The sequence below is a fragment of the Pipra filicauda genome, unplaced genomic scaffold (genome assembly GCF_003945595.2).
Source record: "Pipra filicauda isolate LSUMZ 115617 unplaced genomic scaffold, ASM394559v2 scaffold27_size4233163_pilon, whole genome shotgun sequence".
NCBI classification, from domain to species: domain Eukaryota; kingdom Metazoa; phylum Chordata; class Aves; order Passeriformes; family Pipridae; genus Pipra; species Pipra filicauda.
This window is the reverse complement of record NW_024104398.1, coordinates 817,999-838,209: the sequence shown is the minus strand read 5'-3', so window position 1 is coordinate 838,209 and position 20,211 is coordinate 817,999. Positions and strand designations below refer to the sequence as shown.

General features: G+C 42.2%; 1 protein-coding gene across 1 annotated transcript in view; it reads left to right on the top strand.

Annotated features, from left to right (window-relative positions):
- Nucleotides 1-3,898, top strand: part of FBLN5 (fibulin 5) — a 45,661-nt gene extending 41,763 nt beyond the window's left edge. The window contains exons 10-11 of the mRNA XM_027739983.2: nucleotides 605-800; nucleotides 2,577-3,898. Coding sequence (XP_027595784.1) covers nucleotides 605-800; nucleotides 2,577-2,738 — 358 coding nt within the window. The 3' untranslated portion in view covers nucleotides 2,739-3,898. The remainder of the gene's footprint in view (nucleotides 1-604; nucleotides 801-2,576) is intronic.
- The last annotated feature ends 16,313 nt before the right edge of the window (nucleotides 3,899-20,211 follow it).

The window sequence follows — 20,211 nt, the reverse complement described above, 5'->3', positions numbered from 1 at the left end:
CTGATGAATACAAAGAAGACATCTTTGCTTCAAGAATTCCCTGAGTCACAACCAATTTTAGGCTGTTGGTGGAAGTGTCATACACTTGGCTCATTATCCTCTTCTTCCTTAGAGCTCTACATTTGATGTTATAGCTTTGTTTGGATCCAAGATGTCTCACTGTATGTTCTCATGTAGTATATAAAATATTTCTAAACAAATAGCACTACATTTATGTAGCACTATCAGCAAAATGATCCATTAATTAACATTATTTTGGGGACAGTTCAGTTTAAATTACTATCAGAACAAACATGTACCGAGTATTCTATACCTGCAGAGCTGCTCCACAGAAAGTACACATTTTTGAGTGATCTAAGGAGACAAAGAACGTGAAGGTATTTTGGCCTAGAAGACAACAAAAAGGAAGCAGTGATATAAGTAGGCCAGAATAGCAACAAAGAGAATATTAAAAGTGAGAAAGTTTATTACAAGTTTCATTGATTCTTTTAGCTGGTCAGCAATATTCTTTGTTTATTTATTTATGCATCTGTATTTGCATATAAAGAATCAAATATTACAGACATTTGTAACCCCTAATGACAATTCTATCTCTGACAATTAGCCGCTGCATGTGTCCAGCTGAAAACCCTGGTTGCAGAGATCAGCCGTTCACCATCCTGTACAGAGTGATGGACATGGTGTCTGGGAGGTCTGTGCCTTCGGACATTTTTCAGATGCAAGCAACAACTCGCTATCCTGGAGCCTATTACATCTTCCAAATCAAATCAGGGAATGAGGGTAGAGAATTCTACATGCGGGTAAGTCTAGCACTCACTGAGGGAAAATATGAAATATCTTCTCATTAGCTGAATGGCCTGATAGCAGAAGTAATCTTTTAATCAATATCATTTAAACCTTCACTATGAGGCATTTTTACATACAGACGTGCAGACCAGTGTGCTGATCCGTAGGAACTGTTGGATCTCTCAGGAAAGTAACCTACCCAAGGCAAACACACTTATCCTATGAGATGGTAGGTTTAGGAAAGCCCAGGGCTGTACCCATGCCTAAGAATAGCTCAGGTCTCCCATGCTCAAGAGAAATTATTGTGCCAAACTGTTTTTTATATGATGGACAATCAGTAATTGTCACCAAAAGATTCAATGTTTCTTGTCTATTTTATTCATTGGAAATCGAAAGTTGTGAAAAATACAAAAGTAAGCAAAAACCCCACCCCTTTATGCCAGGAATTGACTTTCTGTGTTCCTTGCTTTCATTTGCTATCCATTTTTTTCACTGAGAAAATTTTCCTGTTAGAGAAAACATAACTACCTGTGTTTTTTTAATTTGAGTTTTTCTCAGAAGACCTCTCTTTTCTCCAGTCATCCTTATCATGCCACTGACATGCAGGGGTGATGGGAGTGTCTGCACAGAATGGGGCACCTCCATGAGGGGTGGTGACACTGAGGAGGGTAATTTTCAGCTGTAGGCAAAACGTGGCTCTGATATTCGCATAAAGTCACATTCAGTGGCTACTGACAGTTCCCCTCTCTCATGGACACCGGTAGTGGGATAGATTCCAGGACACATTTCTCACAAGAGCCTCAGATTCCCACTGTCAGAAAAGGAAAAGGCTTCAAAACCACGAATTGACAAATGGTCCTGTTACAATCATTATATCTCACAAGAGCTTTCCTGTTGTAAAGTCATTACTGGTTCCACTGACATTTTCCCCTCATCCTGGCCAGTCCACCAGGCACTGAGGCCCCAGAGCCCATCACCATTGCCCAAGCTTGCTGGTTCTGAGTTACCCCACAGCCATTCCCTGGGTGGTGGGCAAGCAGAGCTGGGAGGGAGGGACACTGAGGCACCAGGACCAGGCCCAGCACCGGGCAGCCCACCCAGCACCTCCTGATGGCTATGTTGGCCTGCTCTTATCAAAGGTAACACAAACACCCAGTTTCAAGGTTTCTGATTTTAGTGTCAGCAGTTCTGATTTTTAAATGCATGTAATCCACTTTTCTGGCCAGACATTGCAAAGGTCTGCTTCCATTTAATAAAGGACTGGTTTTCTGAAGTGCCGTCACATATTCAAAACTCTCTTTGGAGTGTGAGGTTTGTGCCATTAACATACACAATGTACCACAAGCCTGGACCCTGTTCACATGGGAATGTCTGTTCTCCAAGCTCTGTTAACATAACCCCTTCTCAGTGTTCGCTGCTTCACAGTAACACTGTCTTTTACATCAAACTAAAGAGTATCTCACAAAAACAGACAAACAAACAAAAAGGTGACACTACTTGTTTATACCCTAAATCCATGTTTTCATCTTTTTCCATTTGGGCAATAGCAAGTGTCTATGTTCAATAGCTCTTTTTATGTGCAGGGCTCTTAAAGGCTTTACAAACTGTAGAAGGTGACAGTTCATATAAAACCCTGAAAAGGAGCCAAATGCTCTGTCCTATCAGTTGCAGCGGTTACAAACAATGCAACAGAAAACACCTATTTTGGCTGCTCGAAGACCATAGTGAGAGAGTAGTTTTCAAGAGCTGGCTTTGGCAATCTCACCTGCTTTCTCTTGTTTTGTGCACAGCAAACGGGACCGATCAGTGCTACTCTGGTGATGACCCGCCCTGTGAAGGGGCCCCGTACTGTTGAGTTGGACTTGGAAATGATCACTGTTAACACTGTCATCAACTTCAGAGGAAGCTCTGTCATCCGGCTGAGGATATTCGTATCACAGTACTCCTTCTAAACCTTGAGTTTGTGCCCTGGAAACATGAAACCAAAAGAGACAGTTCCTCCTCTGCAGAACTCTCTCCTCAAAAGCCAGTACATATAGCAGCTCCAAACCAAATCACTATCTCTACAGACCCGGTGACCTATGCCTGTCTGAGCAGGGAGGCCTCTTCATGCACAGTCCCTACCAGTATGCAGACATCTGAAGATGTATTTTCAGCAGATCCCATGTGATTCTCTATGTGGTCATGTATTTTAAGGACTCTTCGCTGTAAACACTTCTAGGGCATAAGTCTATGTGAAAGACTGTGAACCTCTGTAGCTCCAAGGCTGCTTAGCAAAAAGCACCAATGAAACTGAGGAAAAAGCTGGCTTTTGCAATCTTGCATTTTTTTTAATTTTTTTTTCATTATAAACGGAAAGCAGACAAACAAGCAGAAACAGAAACAAAATCCCCACCTATCAAAACAAGGGATCTCCGAAGTCCTAACTTGCATTCCCAATTATCTCTGGAATTATCAGTCAGGCCCTTTGTCTCAATTCACCCTGCATTTGTCTTAGTTTCACCTGTTTTTTCTTTGATTCTATTTTATAGTTAAAATTCATTGTAAATTCATTCCAAAATACATGTTGTACTATGTAATCTTTTACTTTCTTACAAAGTGTCACATGTTTGGGTTCCTTCCTATATTAAATCTTTCTATATAACAGAGTTTAGAGAAATCTATCACTGGATGGTGTGTTTCACAACATTTAGGATTGTATACTTATTTGTACTCAAGATCTTTGACACAGGCTTCCACTGCCAGAATAATTTCCAGAATAAGTAGGGACTTTGGAGCAGATAAGAATCAGAATTTTATTTTTCCCTAAGTGTGACAGTTGCAAACAGTTTCTAATGGTTACAAGGTAGTAATACCATCTCTGTAGTTACGGCTGCAACTAATCTCCTGTTCAAAGAGTACTCAGGTCAGACGTGTCCAAATTCCTTCAGAAAAAATAAATTGTTCTTTTCACCTGCACTGTCTCTCCTACATTCCTAACATTGGGGAAAACAAGCTGAAAAGGACTAGGACTTCTATCATTCATGCTTCTACCATAAAGCAGCAATACCCCCATCTCAAACAGCGGGATCCCACAGTTTGCATAGGCATTGTTTTCTCAGGTATAACTGCTGTAACCAATATAAAATTTCTCCTAAAGTCCAATCTGAATCTCCAGTACTGTAATCTGTTGCTTTTTAGTCTACTTCCATTAGAAATAGAGAACAGTTTATCTTCCCCTTTGCAGCAGTCTTTAACGTGTCTGAAGACTGTTGTCATGTCTCCCCTCAGATTGTTCTTCTCTAGTCTAAACAAACCCAATTCTTTTGGTCTTTCCTCATACATCACATTTTCTGGACCTTTGATCATTCTTTTTGCTCTCATTTGGATTCTCTCCAGTTGGTTCACATCTTTCTTGAAGCACAGTGCCCAAAACTGTTAAAAGTATTCCAGCTGAGGCCTCTCAGTGCTAAGCCAAATCTCAATATATGTTTAGTAGTTTGAAAAAAAAAATTAAAAATTGTATAGTTTGAAGGTATAATGCTTGTTGAAGCCATGGGCACTTTGGTCTTTTATTTTAGTCAGGATGAGGATCCCTATGCCTTGTTCTTAAATTTGTCTAACACAGCTCTTTTGCTTCATTTTTTCTTACTGGCTTATTTGCTCTCCAGCATTGCTAGGGCCGGAAAGTCTTTTTGAGGACTGGAAGTGCTCAGTGCTACTTGGGAAGAGTTTATGAAGATTATAATGCAAGGAGGCAGGAGCAGAGTAGCAGCTTTATGTTATGTCTTCATTAAAGTGGAGTATTAAATGGGAGAATACAGACTTGGAAAGTTATCACAACACAGACTGCATGACATAATCAAAAAATTGCCTTTTGTTCCTAGAAAGCTTTGTGAGTTAGTCTGGAATTGTTTTTCCCTAGCTGTAGTAGAGAGTCCCCTCTTTTTCCTTGTACTCAGCTTGAAGGAAGCCCTGATGCTCTCAGCAACAAAACGCTGAGTTGAGCAGCTTCTGATTCTTAATGATTTAAAGGTTTTCTCTGTGCTGCTACGACATCCCAGGATGCTGCAGCTCAGAGCTCTGTTCAAGGCTGTCCTTTATTGTAAAAACAAAAAGGCTGGAGTCTGACTCCAGGGTTTAGTGGGCCAAGCTGAGGGCAGGAAGCCAATGAGTTTTGTGAGTAGCTGACTTGGAGGAGATGAATGCAAAGGAAATGGGCAGAGAAATAGTACAAACAAGAATTTGTTTCCTGAGTGTATCATGTCTCATCAAATACCACAGTCTTGGTGGGAAAAATAGAGACGATCAGGAAGGAGGAATGCTAGTTTATAACCATTGGTCTAAAAGTGCTCATGTGTCCCAGGTGATGGAAGTAAAACATGGGAAACATGCGGGCTCTGGTGGACCAGAGAGCAGACAAGGGGCAGGCAGGACCTTGCATTGAAGATGTCAAACTCTTACATTTTCCTAGTGCTTAAAAGCCCCTTTTTGCCCCACTTTGTGCCTCTATGTTATGGCTTCTTCATGTCCAGTTGAGAAGGCCTTTTCTTCCTATCATCACATCACCTCCTGGAGAGGAAGCACACCCTGTTAGACATCAGACAGTTTCTCACTTCTGGGCTGTTCTCCCATGGCCCCCACATACCAACCTGATTTAACCCTAATTTAGAAACATCAAAACCCAGAGGAATTCCATAACAAAACACTTTGTTAAAAGAGTAAAGCTTGAATCCTTGGTTTTAGCAGGATCCAGCAAATACCCATAAAACAATATTACACTTTCTATATAAACAGTCTGTGCCTTAAAAAAAAAGGTGGAAAGTCTGGAAACAAAGGAATTCAGCCACTTCTCAACTGCCATAACATCTTTCATCACTCACTATCACTCCAGCCAACTTAAATTTTCCCAAAATATATGCCAGTCTCAAAATAATAAATTAGTAGCAGTTTATAACATCTAAACTCTCCATTTCCTAGTCAGGGGTCTGTTTCCAATAGACCATCACCCTTTGAGGCCAGGACTCCCTAAAAGCAGACAGAATTCCAGGTCTGCTCAGAAAATGATTCTTTATTCTAACCCACTACAGAGGGTCTTCTAGCACAAGGATTTTTACCATATGGTTAAAAGACAATATTCTGGCCGCACAGATGAGGTCACAGACCCTGGTCTGGGTATGTGTGGCTTCCCTCTGGCTCTGCTCTCCCTGGCCAAGCAGGGAAGGGACAGCTCTTTGCCTCTCCTGCCTGTCAGCTGTCATGTCTGTTTAAATGTAGGTCCTCATGAGGAAGACTGCCCCTCACTGTGTGTTTGTACAGCACCTAATGTCAGTGCAATAATGGAAATAAAGGCAAAAGAAAGCAGTCATTGCAGTAATCTTTGATATAGATCACCATGATTTCGAAGGAGAAACTATTCTGACAAATGAACCAAGTGATTCATGCTAGTCAGGTTAGATGCCAGAGGGAGAAAAATGGCAAGAGATGAATGATCCATTGTTATAGAGCTGAATGGATCCTATCATCTGGCTTATTTAGCTTTGAGATATTTTTAGGAGATTGACTTTTTTGACACAGACAACAAAACATTATTTCACCTAAGAGTTTGCTGGATCTCACAGAATTGCTTTTCAACTGGTGATTATCTGACTACAACACCTTTGTTGAAAATAACTAAGCTTCTTTGAGGACTGGTCACCCACCACCACTGAGTGTAGTGTCCAGGGCCATTCACACAGAGTTCTCTCCTTCTCAGTTGGGAGCCTGTACTCATATTTACCTTTTTTTGACTTAGCTTTTAGAAGAGTCAACTTTTTTTTGTCTCATAAACATGGTGTCAGCATCAGCAAAACTTACACATTAATTTTTCTCTGTCTAGAGCCAGCAGAGCAATATAATCAGTACAGTTTGTGGTCATGCAAGTTCTCCAGTCTGGCTTATTCACAGAGTATGCTACTGAATATCTTCCGTAGCATGTAGCTGTAGTAGAACACAATGGAAATGCTGTAGCACAAAGATGTTAATTTAAAAAAAAAAAAAAAAGAGAGAGAAGGAATAAAAGGATGCCTTAATGTTATTCAAGCCTGACAGGAACTGTTGTTAAAATAAATCTCCATTCTGGATGGACAAACTCCTCAGCTGGTGTTAATTTGCATGACTGATGCTCTCCAATGCAAAGATAACAAGGGTCCTTAGACTCTTCAATGTGTGTTGTGTAAAGCACTGCACATGTATCTGTATACAAGGAGAATTTACAGAAGCTGCAGAAGTGGTAGTGTGGCTCTGCATTTGGAAGCTGTAAGACAATATGGCACAAGCAAATTCTGTTTCTTAGCTGACATGAGTGCAGACAAGTGATTTACACCCATCACATTTTGTTGGTTTAAGTCTTTGAACCAATTTTGAATAGCTCAACCCCAAAGCAAGTGCCATGCATGAGGCCCGAGGCTGATGGTCATAACTAGACTTTTGGAGATTCTGCAGAAAGCTCCAGAAATGTGACGTGCTGAAGGGTCAGTGTCATATGGTCCAGAGTTATTTGTGTGGGGATGTCTGTGACACTGCCCCAGCCTCTTTCCTCACCTGTTTCAGTGCAGACTACAACTGATGTTTGTAAGTGTGCACACTGGATGTGGAAATCTCACCTATTCCCATTCTTAGCTCTGTCTTCTGAGATCCTTCTAGTGGTTTGCATTGGCCAAACTGATCCTCCTGTGTAATTCAACTCATACTGGTGAAGCACATGAGGGAGAGTTTGGGTACAAGGCAGATACACTTTTACACCAGTAAGTAAATAATGATGCAATAACCTCAATGTAGGAATTCAGGAATGTATCTGAGTAATAAAGAGATCTTTAAAAAACACTTCAGCAACCAAGAACTCCTGAAATATTCAGCCTCTTTCAATTCCCTTCCCTGTACCCAGAAGTCACTCAGTTTCCCTCTGGGGTTTGTCCCGGACAAATGAGCTTATTATGGTCATGCACTGCAACCACATGCTGAGTAAGCTCCACTTCTCTGGCACTGCTAAACATTTTTCAGTTTGCTTTTTGGAAATCAGTTGTAGGCTATTTGTCTTTCCTAGGGTCTGACTGACCCCAGTTGCTTTTCTCACAGCCAAGACAGATCCATTATTTCCCAGCCAGGTTCTTCTGCACCCACCACCTGTACAAGCTCTTCATGTGTTTCACTGGAGATGCAGGCACTGCCATGTTGGTAGGCATCCTTACAGCAAAGTATTGGGTGTGAATGGTTGAAGGGATTGCCCAGTCTGCTGGCAGAGCCTGGCTTCCTGAATAGGATTTAAAAAACCCCACAACTCCTCAGTTTTGAAAGTGAGAGATGTTCTTTTAGGTCCTGATTAATCACTTTTATCCCAAAATTGCATCTGTATCATGTTGGCTTGATAGTCTCAAGGCTTTTTAAGAAGTCTGATAAGGACATGCTTATGCAATACATCCTTAGGCTTTATACAACTTGGATGAGGCTTTTCCAATTTCCAAAAACAGTATTTGGCCCCAGTTAGAGAGAATTCAATGTGATTGTCACTATGCTGAAGTCAGTGATCGCTAAACACCTCACATCAGGTCTGGATTTAGGCCAGCTTTATTTTAAGTCTCAAATCTCAGTGTCAGTGGTATAAATGTAAGCAGATATGTATTATTTTTACAGTAGAGCTGAAAGATTGTTTCCAGTAAATAAACAGTAGTATGATTGCAGTATCTCTTTCTCTTTGGGCACTATCTTTGGGTACTTTGAGATTTCCTGAGATAACCTTTTACACCTCAACATTTCCTCCGGTATTTCAAGACATTCACTGATGTGTTTTCATGAATGATTTCTCACTCCTGTTCTTCAAAGGCCAACCCAGGCACTTCACTTCAAGCTACACCCAAGCCTCCGCATAGTCACAGCTCATGCATCATTCATAGAAATTTTTCCTCTCTGTAACCTATCGGGGATTATGTCAGCTTCCTTGGAATTCTGCAGTATTCTGCATAATGCACATGCATGTGTTTGCCAAGACTGAGACCTTAGTCTGGAGATGGTTCATCCACAACTTGGTGCAAATGTTCTGCAACCAACATGTGAAATCATAGCTACAAAGGTTAGGTTTGCCAAAAATTCTCAAAATGTGGTGTTTCTTGGCTGCCTACATATAATGCAAACACAATTTGAAAATCCAGGACCAGAGTTCTCCAGTATTCATGAGAAATTCCTGGGTTTAAGAAACATTTTGGTCAGTAAACTTATTTTGTAGATTATGTGAAATGCAAAGAGGCAGAAGGCCCACCAAGATTATATAGATTTGTTATTCAAATCAGTATCCCCAAGAAAACTTGAATCTAGTTCATAATTTAAAAATACTCCTCTGGATTCTGACATGTGATGCCATTCAAGTAGGGCGAGGGACAGAAAAATTGACTTCTTCCAAAACAACAGCAGCTGCTCAACAGAGATCTCTGAGCTCCTGCAGTGACCAGAAATACCTATTAGCCCAAGTCTGCACCCCAGGTCAGTGAGGAAGGCACAAAGTCCATAGAGACATTTCTCACTCTGTTTATACATCTATGGAACATTTAAAATAACCAAAATTAAAAGGACCAAGCTGTTGCCTACCACACACATAATACCTGCAGCAAGCTTTAGTGTATCCCTCTGCCATTCCCCAGGGTTGTGCTCACTTAGAATTGCCCAGTCTAATTTGGTGTGAGTTGACGATGGTGTGACAGCATTCAGTTCACAGCAGTGTAAAGTCATACCCATGGGTGTAAAGAGAGAATTATAGAGCAATAAAACTACAATTGAACCAGAAAGGTAATAAAAAAGAGCTTGCTGATTAGTTAACCTTCAATGCTTTGGTTATGATATCATTGCCATGGGCAAAAATAATCAACCAGAAACACAAAATATTAAAAAGGAGATAATCTCCTTAGAAAGAAAAGTGTCTATGTAGCCTATTAATAGCTCTGAAATTAAGACATTCCACACAACATCTGGAAAAGGGAAAATTCACTCCTTGACCTCCAGCATCACTGTCTCCCAAGGCAGGATCAAGGGTTGATCCTTATTATGATACAGACACAATGGCTGTTTGATGGTCCAGCCAAGAAAGAGGCAGGCACGGCCAGGGGCAAGGGGAGGACACACCAAGATAATGTAAAATACTAAGGAATGCTCTCATGTGCAGGATCTCTGAGACAAATCTCTCTTGCTGTATGAAGTAGTTCAGCTTTGCTTAGGAAATGCTAACAGTCACTTCAATAAAAATAGGAGGGCATTCATGTGTTTGAATGCAGCATTAGTTTTCAAAAAAATTATGCCCTGGTCAGTCCGTTACCTAATGAGATGCACTGGACCCAGAAACCTATAAATACAATTGTAGGTATAGAACATTTAGTATCACAGGTATAATTGTTGTTATACCAATACTTTATCTTGCAGCCAGTACAGGTGCAAAGAGGAGGACTCACTGCCCAGCTCAAAGGATGCTCCACAGAACTTCTGTTTCTGCTTAAACAGTCATTTCCCTAACTCTTACTTGTAGGCTGTCTGGATTAATAAATATGTTATATTTTGTAATCCTCTGGGGTTTTTTTTTGGAAGAGTACTGTTTTTACTGTAACTTAAAATGGATGGTTTCAATGTCCCTTATCTGCCCCTTTAACCTATAACCATTACTTCATTTGTAGCAGAAAATGAGCTTTTAATTGTTGCACTGTTTTACAGCTGGTGAACATTGAATACGCCAGTAGGGACTATTTTAAAGCTTTTTAAAAAATAAATATGTTGCTAACAAAATTTATAATTGAATTCTAGCTTATTTGTATCATTGCCAGGTTTAGTGGTGTTCATATAGGATCATTGCAAGTATTCATGCCAGAATTATGTAACCTCTTTGCAAAGCAAGTTGAATGAGGATCAATGATACTGGTACATCTATTGGTCATAAATTCTAGTAAGATACAGACTGTAGAAGAGAAAATTTCAAAGCAAAATACAATTAATTCTCAAGAAGCTAATTTTCTTTCACAGTTTTTATGTTGTACAGTTGCCCATACTTGGAGGTATGTGTGTGTATTTTACCTTCATTTCCTGGTGGGTTTATGTGTGATAAGGCTCAAATTAACATTTTATGTGTGATACTACTTTATCTGTACCAGGAATTTGACATAGCTGAGGCAATTCTTTCTCCTGCAATGCACTGAAGGTTGGAGCAGGTCACAGCTTCTGATGGTGAGGATGGCTACCTTGCGCAGGTTCCCCCAACCACCAGCTATGCTTTATCCAGCATACATTTGGAGGGTGTATGGGAGGGTGTACAGGCTACATGCTGCAGCCTTGGAAGCGTTCCTGGAGGATCCCAGGAGATGAGCTCTCCTCCCAGCCTGACATGGTGCCACTCTCTTTTTCCAGTTGTCCTGCGTCTTAGGAGCCTGTAAAAGCAGGAGTTGGTATGGTGATCGGGAGGCCATGGCCAGAATTTGGCTTACATTTGGCAGAATAAATCTGTCTCCATATAAGATAATTTAGACTGAACTGGTTTCCTCATATATAAATTATTAACTAGTGGCTAGTTCTCACTCCCACCTGTACTACACATCTTGTGACTTTAGTAAAAGAAAGACTTTTCCACCCACACCATACTTAATGACCCACGCTTAATGGGGTTTGAGCATTTGGTGGTTGGGTTTGTGTTTTGCACATGGCATGTTCTTATTTCATCAAATTGCAAGGACAGCCAATCCTGGTTCTGGTTTGCACTGAAGAAAGTGAATGAACTTATGTCACACTGTTGCTCTCTCACATTCCTATCGCTCAAACAACTCTCTGCAGAAGTGAGGGAGGTAATATGCCATTGACTGGCCTTGTGATGATTTAAAAGCCACTCAGAAAGCTGATAAGAACTCAGAGAAACTGCTGCTGCTCATTTACAGTATCACGAGGACACATCGTTTCCCTTCACTACACTGCAAACACATTAATTCTGAATCACATGCTCAAAAAAATGACACTGAAATGGGCACACATGCAAACTGAAAGAGGAGAGGCCAAGTGCAGGAATGCTGAGCTGCAAAATTTCAGGAGAAGAAAACAACTCTCTAGAACTGCTCAAAGAAAATGAGAAAGTAGGTCTGTGACCCATGATTAAAGACTTCTGGTTCTACAGTCCAGACTGAGGAGCCCGGGTAGAAGTGACCTGACCAGTGAAGGTACTGAAGGGCTGGGCTTTTCAGTCAATGTGGTAGAGAACGGACACTTTAGGAAACAAAGTTGCTCTGACTTTGCTGTTGGCATACAGCTCAAGTAGCCTAATCTGAGATTCCAGACCTGAGCCACTTTATCCTTCTTTAACTCCTAACAGTCTGCTTTTTAGGTTTATTATTCATGCTGCCATGTTTGTCTTAGATGGGGTTGCACATGGGACTGAATAGTGTGACCCCCTCCACTTTTACTGCTCTTTTCACAATGCAGGACCAATCTGCTCTGACAGCATCCTCCCAGTCAAGGGACTCTCCCTTCCTCAAGAGCTCTGTGGATAAGGCCACGGTGTCTCTGAAGAAGACTCATAAGACTGGACAAAGCTGAAGTACATTGTACTTTCTCTTCTGTCCAGCCAGCTGGTAAAGGACACTGCACTGCTGGAGAGATGGGGTTTGGCTGGGCCGTAAAACTGATACCCTGCAGGGATTTAACCTCCTGCTGCACTTCCTTAAGAATAAGCTATGAATCATATTTCCTTAAGAAGTTCCATGGGCTGTATTCTGTGTACCAGAACTTCTGATTTCTCCTCCCTCTCTGTTTTTGGTGGCACTGCTTCCTCCTCAGGCCTGTGGGTGCTGCTGAATGTTGTTAAACTGTCCTTGATGTCAGCCTGCACATAGAGAAATCAGGGATGGAAAAAATGAGCCCTACGTGTTTGTTCCAGGAAGCCAGACAGCAGTTCCCCGTTTCATACAGGTGAACACTTTCACACACCAGTAACTCATTAGGATGACAAATGTGACCTCAGCTCTTTCACAACAATGTTTATAGTCTGTGCCACTGTTTGTAAGGACTGCCCTGAATGGCAGCCCATTACTGATCTTTAACAGCACTTCTGCATTCCCAACTTTTCTCTTTTTAGCCTCTTTTATTTTCCTTTCTTAGGCTCTTGCCTAGTTCAGTCACCATACCATTCCAAAATTATCATCAAGGCTGCCTAAAATCCAGTACTGGAATATATTCTCCATCCGCTTGCTAATGAAAATCATGGCATCACCACATCAGTTTAAGAGAGAGAAGAGCCACAGCTTTGACTGAGAAATGTTCAGTTAGGTTTTCTAAGACCTTGAAGAACTAATTTAATAAATCCTTGCTTGCTTGAATGACTGCATCATCCATCTCCCACCACATTTTTCATTATGTCACTTTGATACAAATGCATGTGGCTTTAATGTGAAGTTAATTTCCGAGCGACAGTGACATGATTAACCCTTCACTCTTGAATTCCTTACTACCATATGATCTAGTTTTTATGGAGCTAAGAGGTAAAGCAATAGTGACAACTGAAAATACTTGAGGCAAGTGGGTATTTGCTCACCATGGAAGGCCAGCCTTAGTCATACATACATAAACTTCTTGGCTTGGGGAGTACAGGCAAATAACACAGCAAAGATACTGCGTCCTGCAAATAAATATTTGTACCTACAGTTATTAGTGCTGACTCAGGATTCTTGGAAATAATCTCTCAAGAAAATACTGTGGAGAATAAATAACCTGCAGTTTGCAGCTGTTAAACTTCCTGGTAAAACACTGATTTGTGACACCTGCACCCATCAACTTCGTTGTATGATTGAGTTGTACCAAGATGTAACCCGCTTTTCAGTCTGTTTGGCAGAGCAGTGTCTGAAGGGCTTTATGTTCTCTCCCATCTGAATATTTTTGTGTACAACCAAACATGAGTTAAATATGCATAATCCTCTGCTTTGGGGTGAGACTGCATCTTTATTTCTGCCCTAAAATACCTAGTGATATCGGCAAGGGTCGTGGCTACAGCACATTTACCTCCCAGTGATGCTGGGTGCAAGGATGAGGAGCAGCCAGTGCTGCTGGCAGGTCTGCACAGTGAAGGCCGGGAGGGTGGGCAGCAGGTTGGCTTTCCTTTATTTCATGTATCTTAAGAGCGCTGTATACTGGCATGTTTGTCTGGGAACATCAAAACAATCTGCAGCTGGGTTAAAGTGTTAAAATTAGAGTAGAGTGGGCTAGTAACCTCTGTTTCTAGTTATGTCATTTCTTAAATGGCTTTAAGTACCTTGCCTTTCCTTGAGGGATGTGCTCAAAGCTCTGGCTTGGAGGTCAGTGTGTCTTCTCCTTTTGAACCCAGGATTCCAGCTTCTCTGGGCGATCAGTCACTGGCCTCCATGGATCTTCTTCCCAGCTCCTTCACCTCCATCGGTCCAGCCAGCTTTAAAGTGCAGTGATTTTTGGAATGGCTTTTTGCCATCACCCCCTTTCAGCAAGGTAAATGAAGTTTGCTTTACCTGAAAATAGAAGACAGGAAGAAAGAATTTTTACAACTGGAAACAATAAATTATTTTTGCTTTAAAAGTTGGCCCTGTTTCTTGACTCAGTCCCTTTCAGGAAGGACCTTTTGTGTGCTGACCTTGCTCTGTGCACGGGTGACACCTGGCTGGCCCCTTCTTCCCAGGGAGAGGAACATCTGCTCATCCTCGAGCAGGCCTGTGTCTGCTTTCAGGAGACAGGCCAGCTCTGAGGCCCTGAGCAGACTGCAGAGAGAAGATGGTCTGAAAACCCAGGGCAGGGAAGCAGTACCTGGTCCTGTGGTCCCAAAAAAGAGAGGGGAGGAAAGGGGCCAGGTAGGTGTTTGGACATGTCCTATCCATGAGCTGGTTGCCTGCTCTGCCCTTTTCTTGCACAGGCAAGTACCCAGGCCCTGAGGAGACTGGGAGGACATGGAGAGCTTCCTCTCATCCCCTCTTCCACACCGAAAGAGGCATTTCTGGGCAGTGTCACAGGCAAGTGAGACTGTAATGGTGTTTGAGGAGACATCCCACAGGCACCCCAGGAGGTGGCACCATCCCAGTCTGGTGGGAGAGCATATCCTGGGGAGACTGGACTTCACAAACCACTCAGAGAGAATCCCCCAGGTAGGGAAACGGCTGCGCCTATGAGGTTTTCACTTGCGTAAGTGAGGAGAAAGGATGAACCATAGGAGTGTCAGTCTCCAGCTCCCCACAGCCCTGGTGTCCTGCCTGGCCCCAGCCCATTCCCAGCCCCATGAAGGTGTCTGATGCCCAGGGCTGGGGCCCAGCTCCTTGGCTGGGGGTGCACAGGGGTGGCCTGGCTTCCCACTCAGCTCTCAGCTTTCCCAACTACCAACGCTCCCTGCCAATTCCCTCCTCACTCACTTCATAGAGCGGGGGCGTAGCGAAAATACAGACCTATGTTTAAGCCATTGCCTGCATTTGGACCTCTCCTTCCAGCCCATTTCTAACTGCAGTGCTTAAACCCCACAGATTTTCATTGCTAGCTGGTCACAGCATTCCTTGATGTGCTTTTGAATCAGATGAACTGAAATAATTCTGTGAGATCTATTATGTCTCTAGCTTGTAAAATATAATAATTTCTTACTGGGTTACACTAATATTTCGTAATTCCTTCTTAATATTATTCTTCAATAAAGCTCTGCGCAAACAATCTATCCCACAGGAGGAACTTTTGCCAGATCCCAGATGTCAAACACATTTGCTTCAAATACAGGAGTTCGTGACCTTTTATGTTTGTTAATGTGACGCCATGGAAATTATTTATAATAAATAAGCACATTTCAGAGTCAGGTGCTCCATGGGCCCTTTTTCAGTGATGCAACAGCCTTTCCTGAAACAGGTCTTTCCTGTTTTCTTGTGGTTTTTTTTCCCCTAACAATGAAGGTTTGGGAACAACTTGAAACATTGTTATTGAACTGAGTCCAACTATTACACTGAAAGGTAGACGGGAACTCTAAAGAAAACTCATCTTTCGAATCTTTCTTGAAATCAGCAACAGATAAAGTTTTACCTTTCTCTTATCCTTTACCCTGAAAATGCAATTTTCAAACTGCAGACTGTATGGATCCAGACAAAAACTAAATACATACCGCTTACAGCACTGGAACAAAGAGGAAACTACTGGAATTGTTTGGATCCAAATGACACATTTGATATGCCAACTGACTTTTGCATGGAGTAAGCTCATTTTAAAGCTGAGGTAGCACCATGTACTCACAATCTTGCAGGTATAAGGGCTCTAGAAAATATCTGAAGGTGTCAACATGTTGATAACATTTAACCTTACCTTTTTCCAGCAGATGAGACAATGTCTTCCCAAACCTGTGCCGGATTAAGAGCATCTGGCTCTTAATGAAGCCAGGTGAGAAAAGGATGCAATTGGAAAACACTGGACAGCATGCCTTGGCTCTGTTTCATCCTTTTGTCAACAGTACCTAAAGGTTTATAATTCCTCCTGAATTTATTGGATTCATCATCTTGGACTCCTAGACACTAGCAGCAGCAAGAAATGCCTCCTGAGGATGAAATAGAACATGCACCCACAGTCCCTCCTGTTCGTCACTCCAGGCTGAAGCCGATGGCCTGCCCAGAACAGCACCCTTGTGCCTCAGTGCCACCCTGGACCCTCTCCTTGTCTTCAGTTTTGGGCTGGCAGGCATTTACGAGGTTGAAAACCACTATGTAGCTTAGAAGCAACTGCGCAGCTCAAACAGATGTGGGGCTGGTTGTGGAGAGACAGGACCAAAGTGTTCTGGTGAATGAAGGATGAGCCCTCCTTGGATTTATTATCAGAATGTATTAATGATGTGTGTGTACAGAGAAAATCTACTTAAGAGCATATGGAAAGACATAACAAGCCAGCAAATCTGTTTTCAAATTCACAGTACATCAAATCTGAATGAGATAAAGAGAAGGTCTAATTTGAACAGCAAAGTATCTCCATACAATTGCTCCTCTAGGCATTGTAGCAACATTTTCAAACAGTGCTGGACATTGTGCAATAAAGCTGTCCTCCTGCAGTTCTGTGGGAAGAGGCAACTAGCTGCAGTCTCAGACGGTGGACAGAATTACAACAGATTATGTCAAGAAAGTGTGATGTTAAACATTCATTTGATAAAAGGAAAAAATAAATAGTCATGAACTGAATTATAGCAGCTTTCTATAATGAAGTGTGTGAACCCCACCCAGCATCTGTGGCAGAGGAGGGAAGGTGTCAGCTAAACCCAAAGGTTATGAAGGGAATGGAAAAAAACAGGCTCCAGCTGAGAGTAGGACAGGGAGGATGAGGAAACAGTTTCATGTTTCTCCCAGCAAAACCTCAAGGGATAAAGATTTCTGCTGCAAAAACTTTAATAGTAGTAAAATCCTTCGGCTGCAGAACTTGTTTGTAATGAAGGTGTATTAACCGCTTAAAGACTTCAGCCGAAAAGTACTCTGCTATTTCACTGAAATCTAAGTTGAAAAATCCTTTTTTTTTCTCACAAAGCCTCTGCCTTAGAAAACTTAATTGAGCGGCTACACATGGAGTTTGGCTATGAGACGTTGTAGGCTGTGTGCTGGACTTATCTTGATAACGCCCTGGCTTTTGGGTCCTGACAGCTGACCTAATCACTTGGCTATTGCAATATATACTGGATTTTAACTCTTATCATAAGTACATCACTGGATATTAGTTTCTGAAACTAAAATATTTCATAAGCAGTAGTGTTAGATGCTTGCTTGCTCTGAAGGATTCTCAGAAGAGTTGGGCGTTTGCAATCACCAACTGCTTAATTTCACGTAAGCCTTCGTAAACCAGGCAAGAACTACTATGCAATTATGTTTTCCACTTTTGCGTTTGAAAGCTTCCAGTGTCCTCTGAATCAATGTGCAAACATTGATTCAACCTCTGAACCTCTTGATTTTTAACATGGAAGTTGGCATGATTCAGTAAGTGTGCACAAGTAAGTGGTGGGATCAGGTTTCTGATGCAAAGGATCAGAGGGAGAATTCGGGCTGGAGTTATGCAAAGCTGCAGGCTCCATCAGCATACCTCCTGAAAACTTTGTTCACTGGAATATTTGCACAAAGTGAAGAAAAAGGGTCTTAAATTATTTGAAAGCGTTTGCAGATTTAAGTAATTACTCAAGAACATTGTGTCAGTATTTATCATAGGGGTTTTATTGTTTCAGGTCTAGTTCCTAAAGATTTGAGGCCCAGAGATGCACTCTTGCTTGTAGCTACTTCTGGCTACTCCTGTTTCACCAAGAAAAACACTGGCATGTTGTAATCCAATAGCATAAACAGCCTCAGCAACAAGTGAAAAAGTTTGCTGTGCAGCAGTTCAAAACAGATGAGACAGGCCTCGCTGGGGAATATGAGAGGTGAAGCGTAGCCCAGACTAATAAATTCTCTTCTATTGGCCCTGCAAGGGTCTGCTCAAGTATCTCAGCCCTGGATTTCTGGAGCTGAGAGCACTGTGGTTTGGCAGAGCCAGCCAAAACCAGTCCAGTTTATTAGCTTGGTCTTAGTATCAGGGGTGCCCTGGGTGGAGGCCGCATGAGGAGCATGAGGAGCTGCAGAGCACCAGGAACTAGTGAGGATGAGTGGTTGCAATGGCAGCCTGGGATGGACACAGAGAAGACAGGGGCTGAGAGCAGGCATCAGTGAGGCATGGGAACATCACCAGGTTTCTCAAGCAAGATTTAGTTACAGAAAGATTAGCAAGTGCTAGAGCAGAGCATAGGGCATTCCTGATGCTGCCAGGAGGCTGGCAGGGAAGGAAGATCGTATTTGCAGCTGACACAGAGGTCTGAGGAGCAAAAAACAAAGGTAAATTGGTTTCACTGCTGATCTCAGACTAGATTTGTTTGGAACAAAAATCTTCTAAGGGAGGGGGGAGGTTTGTTTCCCATCCCAACTAAAAAGCCATAACAGTAATGCTCTCCCCCTCCATACGAGATCAGGTTGTCCACATCCCTTTCCATGTGCAGCTGCATTTTGTGCTTATTGAAATTAACTTCCTAATTTTCAAGCAGCTGAAAGCAGACTGAAAGGTGTGCCCCAAATCATGAAAAGAGCCACAGGGGTGGGAGAAGGGACCCTCTCAAATTACAGAGCACAGCCTTGCCCTAATTAAGAAGGAAACTAGTACTGCAAACTGGTTTTTTCCTTTAACTGCCTTATAAAAAATACCATTTTTAGTGTCCTTTCCTTTATCAGAGAGGGAACCGGCAGTCCCAAGGGCTGGCTGCTACTGCACTGCCGACTCCAGCAGCTGGAGAGCTGCTCAGGCAGGACTGAAAGTCGGTGAGAGCCTGAAAAAGCCTGGAGCATGAAAATGCTGACGTAACTTGATAGCAGCAAACTGCATACAGGGACCTTATCAGTAATTAAACAACACACTTTTATGAACAGCGTAAATAGAGCTGTTCGACCATGTAAATTAATTTAGTGAGATGCCTTGAAATGGGTGCTTAATATACACCTCAGGAGGACTCAGATAATTCTGGAAGCATACCAGGTTACTGGTATTTCTTTAAAACAGTGACCACACATAATCTCATGAGCTCTATTAACAGGAATCAGAGCTACTCTGCTATACGATACCCAGTACTTGCAACTGATGAACAGAGATGAACAGAGATGCTTTGTTAGCTCAAACACTATGAGTCTGTGCTTTTGGCAGAGGGTTTCCCTTGCAATGGTTCTGGAGCTCGAAGTAGCTGTGTTATACTGCATGATGACAGGCATGAAATTCTTAGTTAGCAGCAGGTCTGTGGTGCTATAAAATTTAAAATGAAAAATATCGTAATAGAAAAACTACAGTCCTGGTGGATGGGGAATCCACAGAAGACCTCAAATCAAGAGTCACTGTGCAAAACTTCAGACTGGAAATGTTCATGTTCTCAGAGTGTAAACAGCATTTATTTCGGGAAATACACCCCATTTCCTACCAGTGTAGCCCCACCTTCTGCTCATATTTGCCTTCTGGGGTACTTCAGCACTTCTAGTTATCAAAAACGGGAATCGAGGAGAGATCACCTTGAGCCTCCCAGAACTTTTCCTTCCTGCAAGAAAATTTCCAAACCAGAATTTCCTGATGAAATTTCTGAACCAATCCCCTGTGTGTGATCCCTAAATTACCCTACAGACTATGCACTCCTGTGGCAGGGGCTTTCTCATGTGTCCATATAAAGCCTAACTTGACAGGGATCCATATTCCAACTAGACATGCCATTTTCTAAGAACATTGTAAAACAAGAAAAATTCGCCTTTTCTCTCTGAAACAGACGCCCAGTTGTGCTTCTAGCAAAGCGAGGGGCAGCTCTGGCACCGACTTCGCAGGTGTCATGGTCCAGCAAGCGACAAAGAAGAGTCACCGGCAGCCGTTTGGAGGCACGTCTGCCCCAGT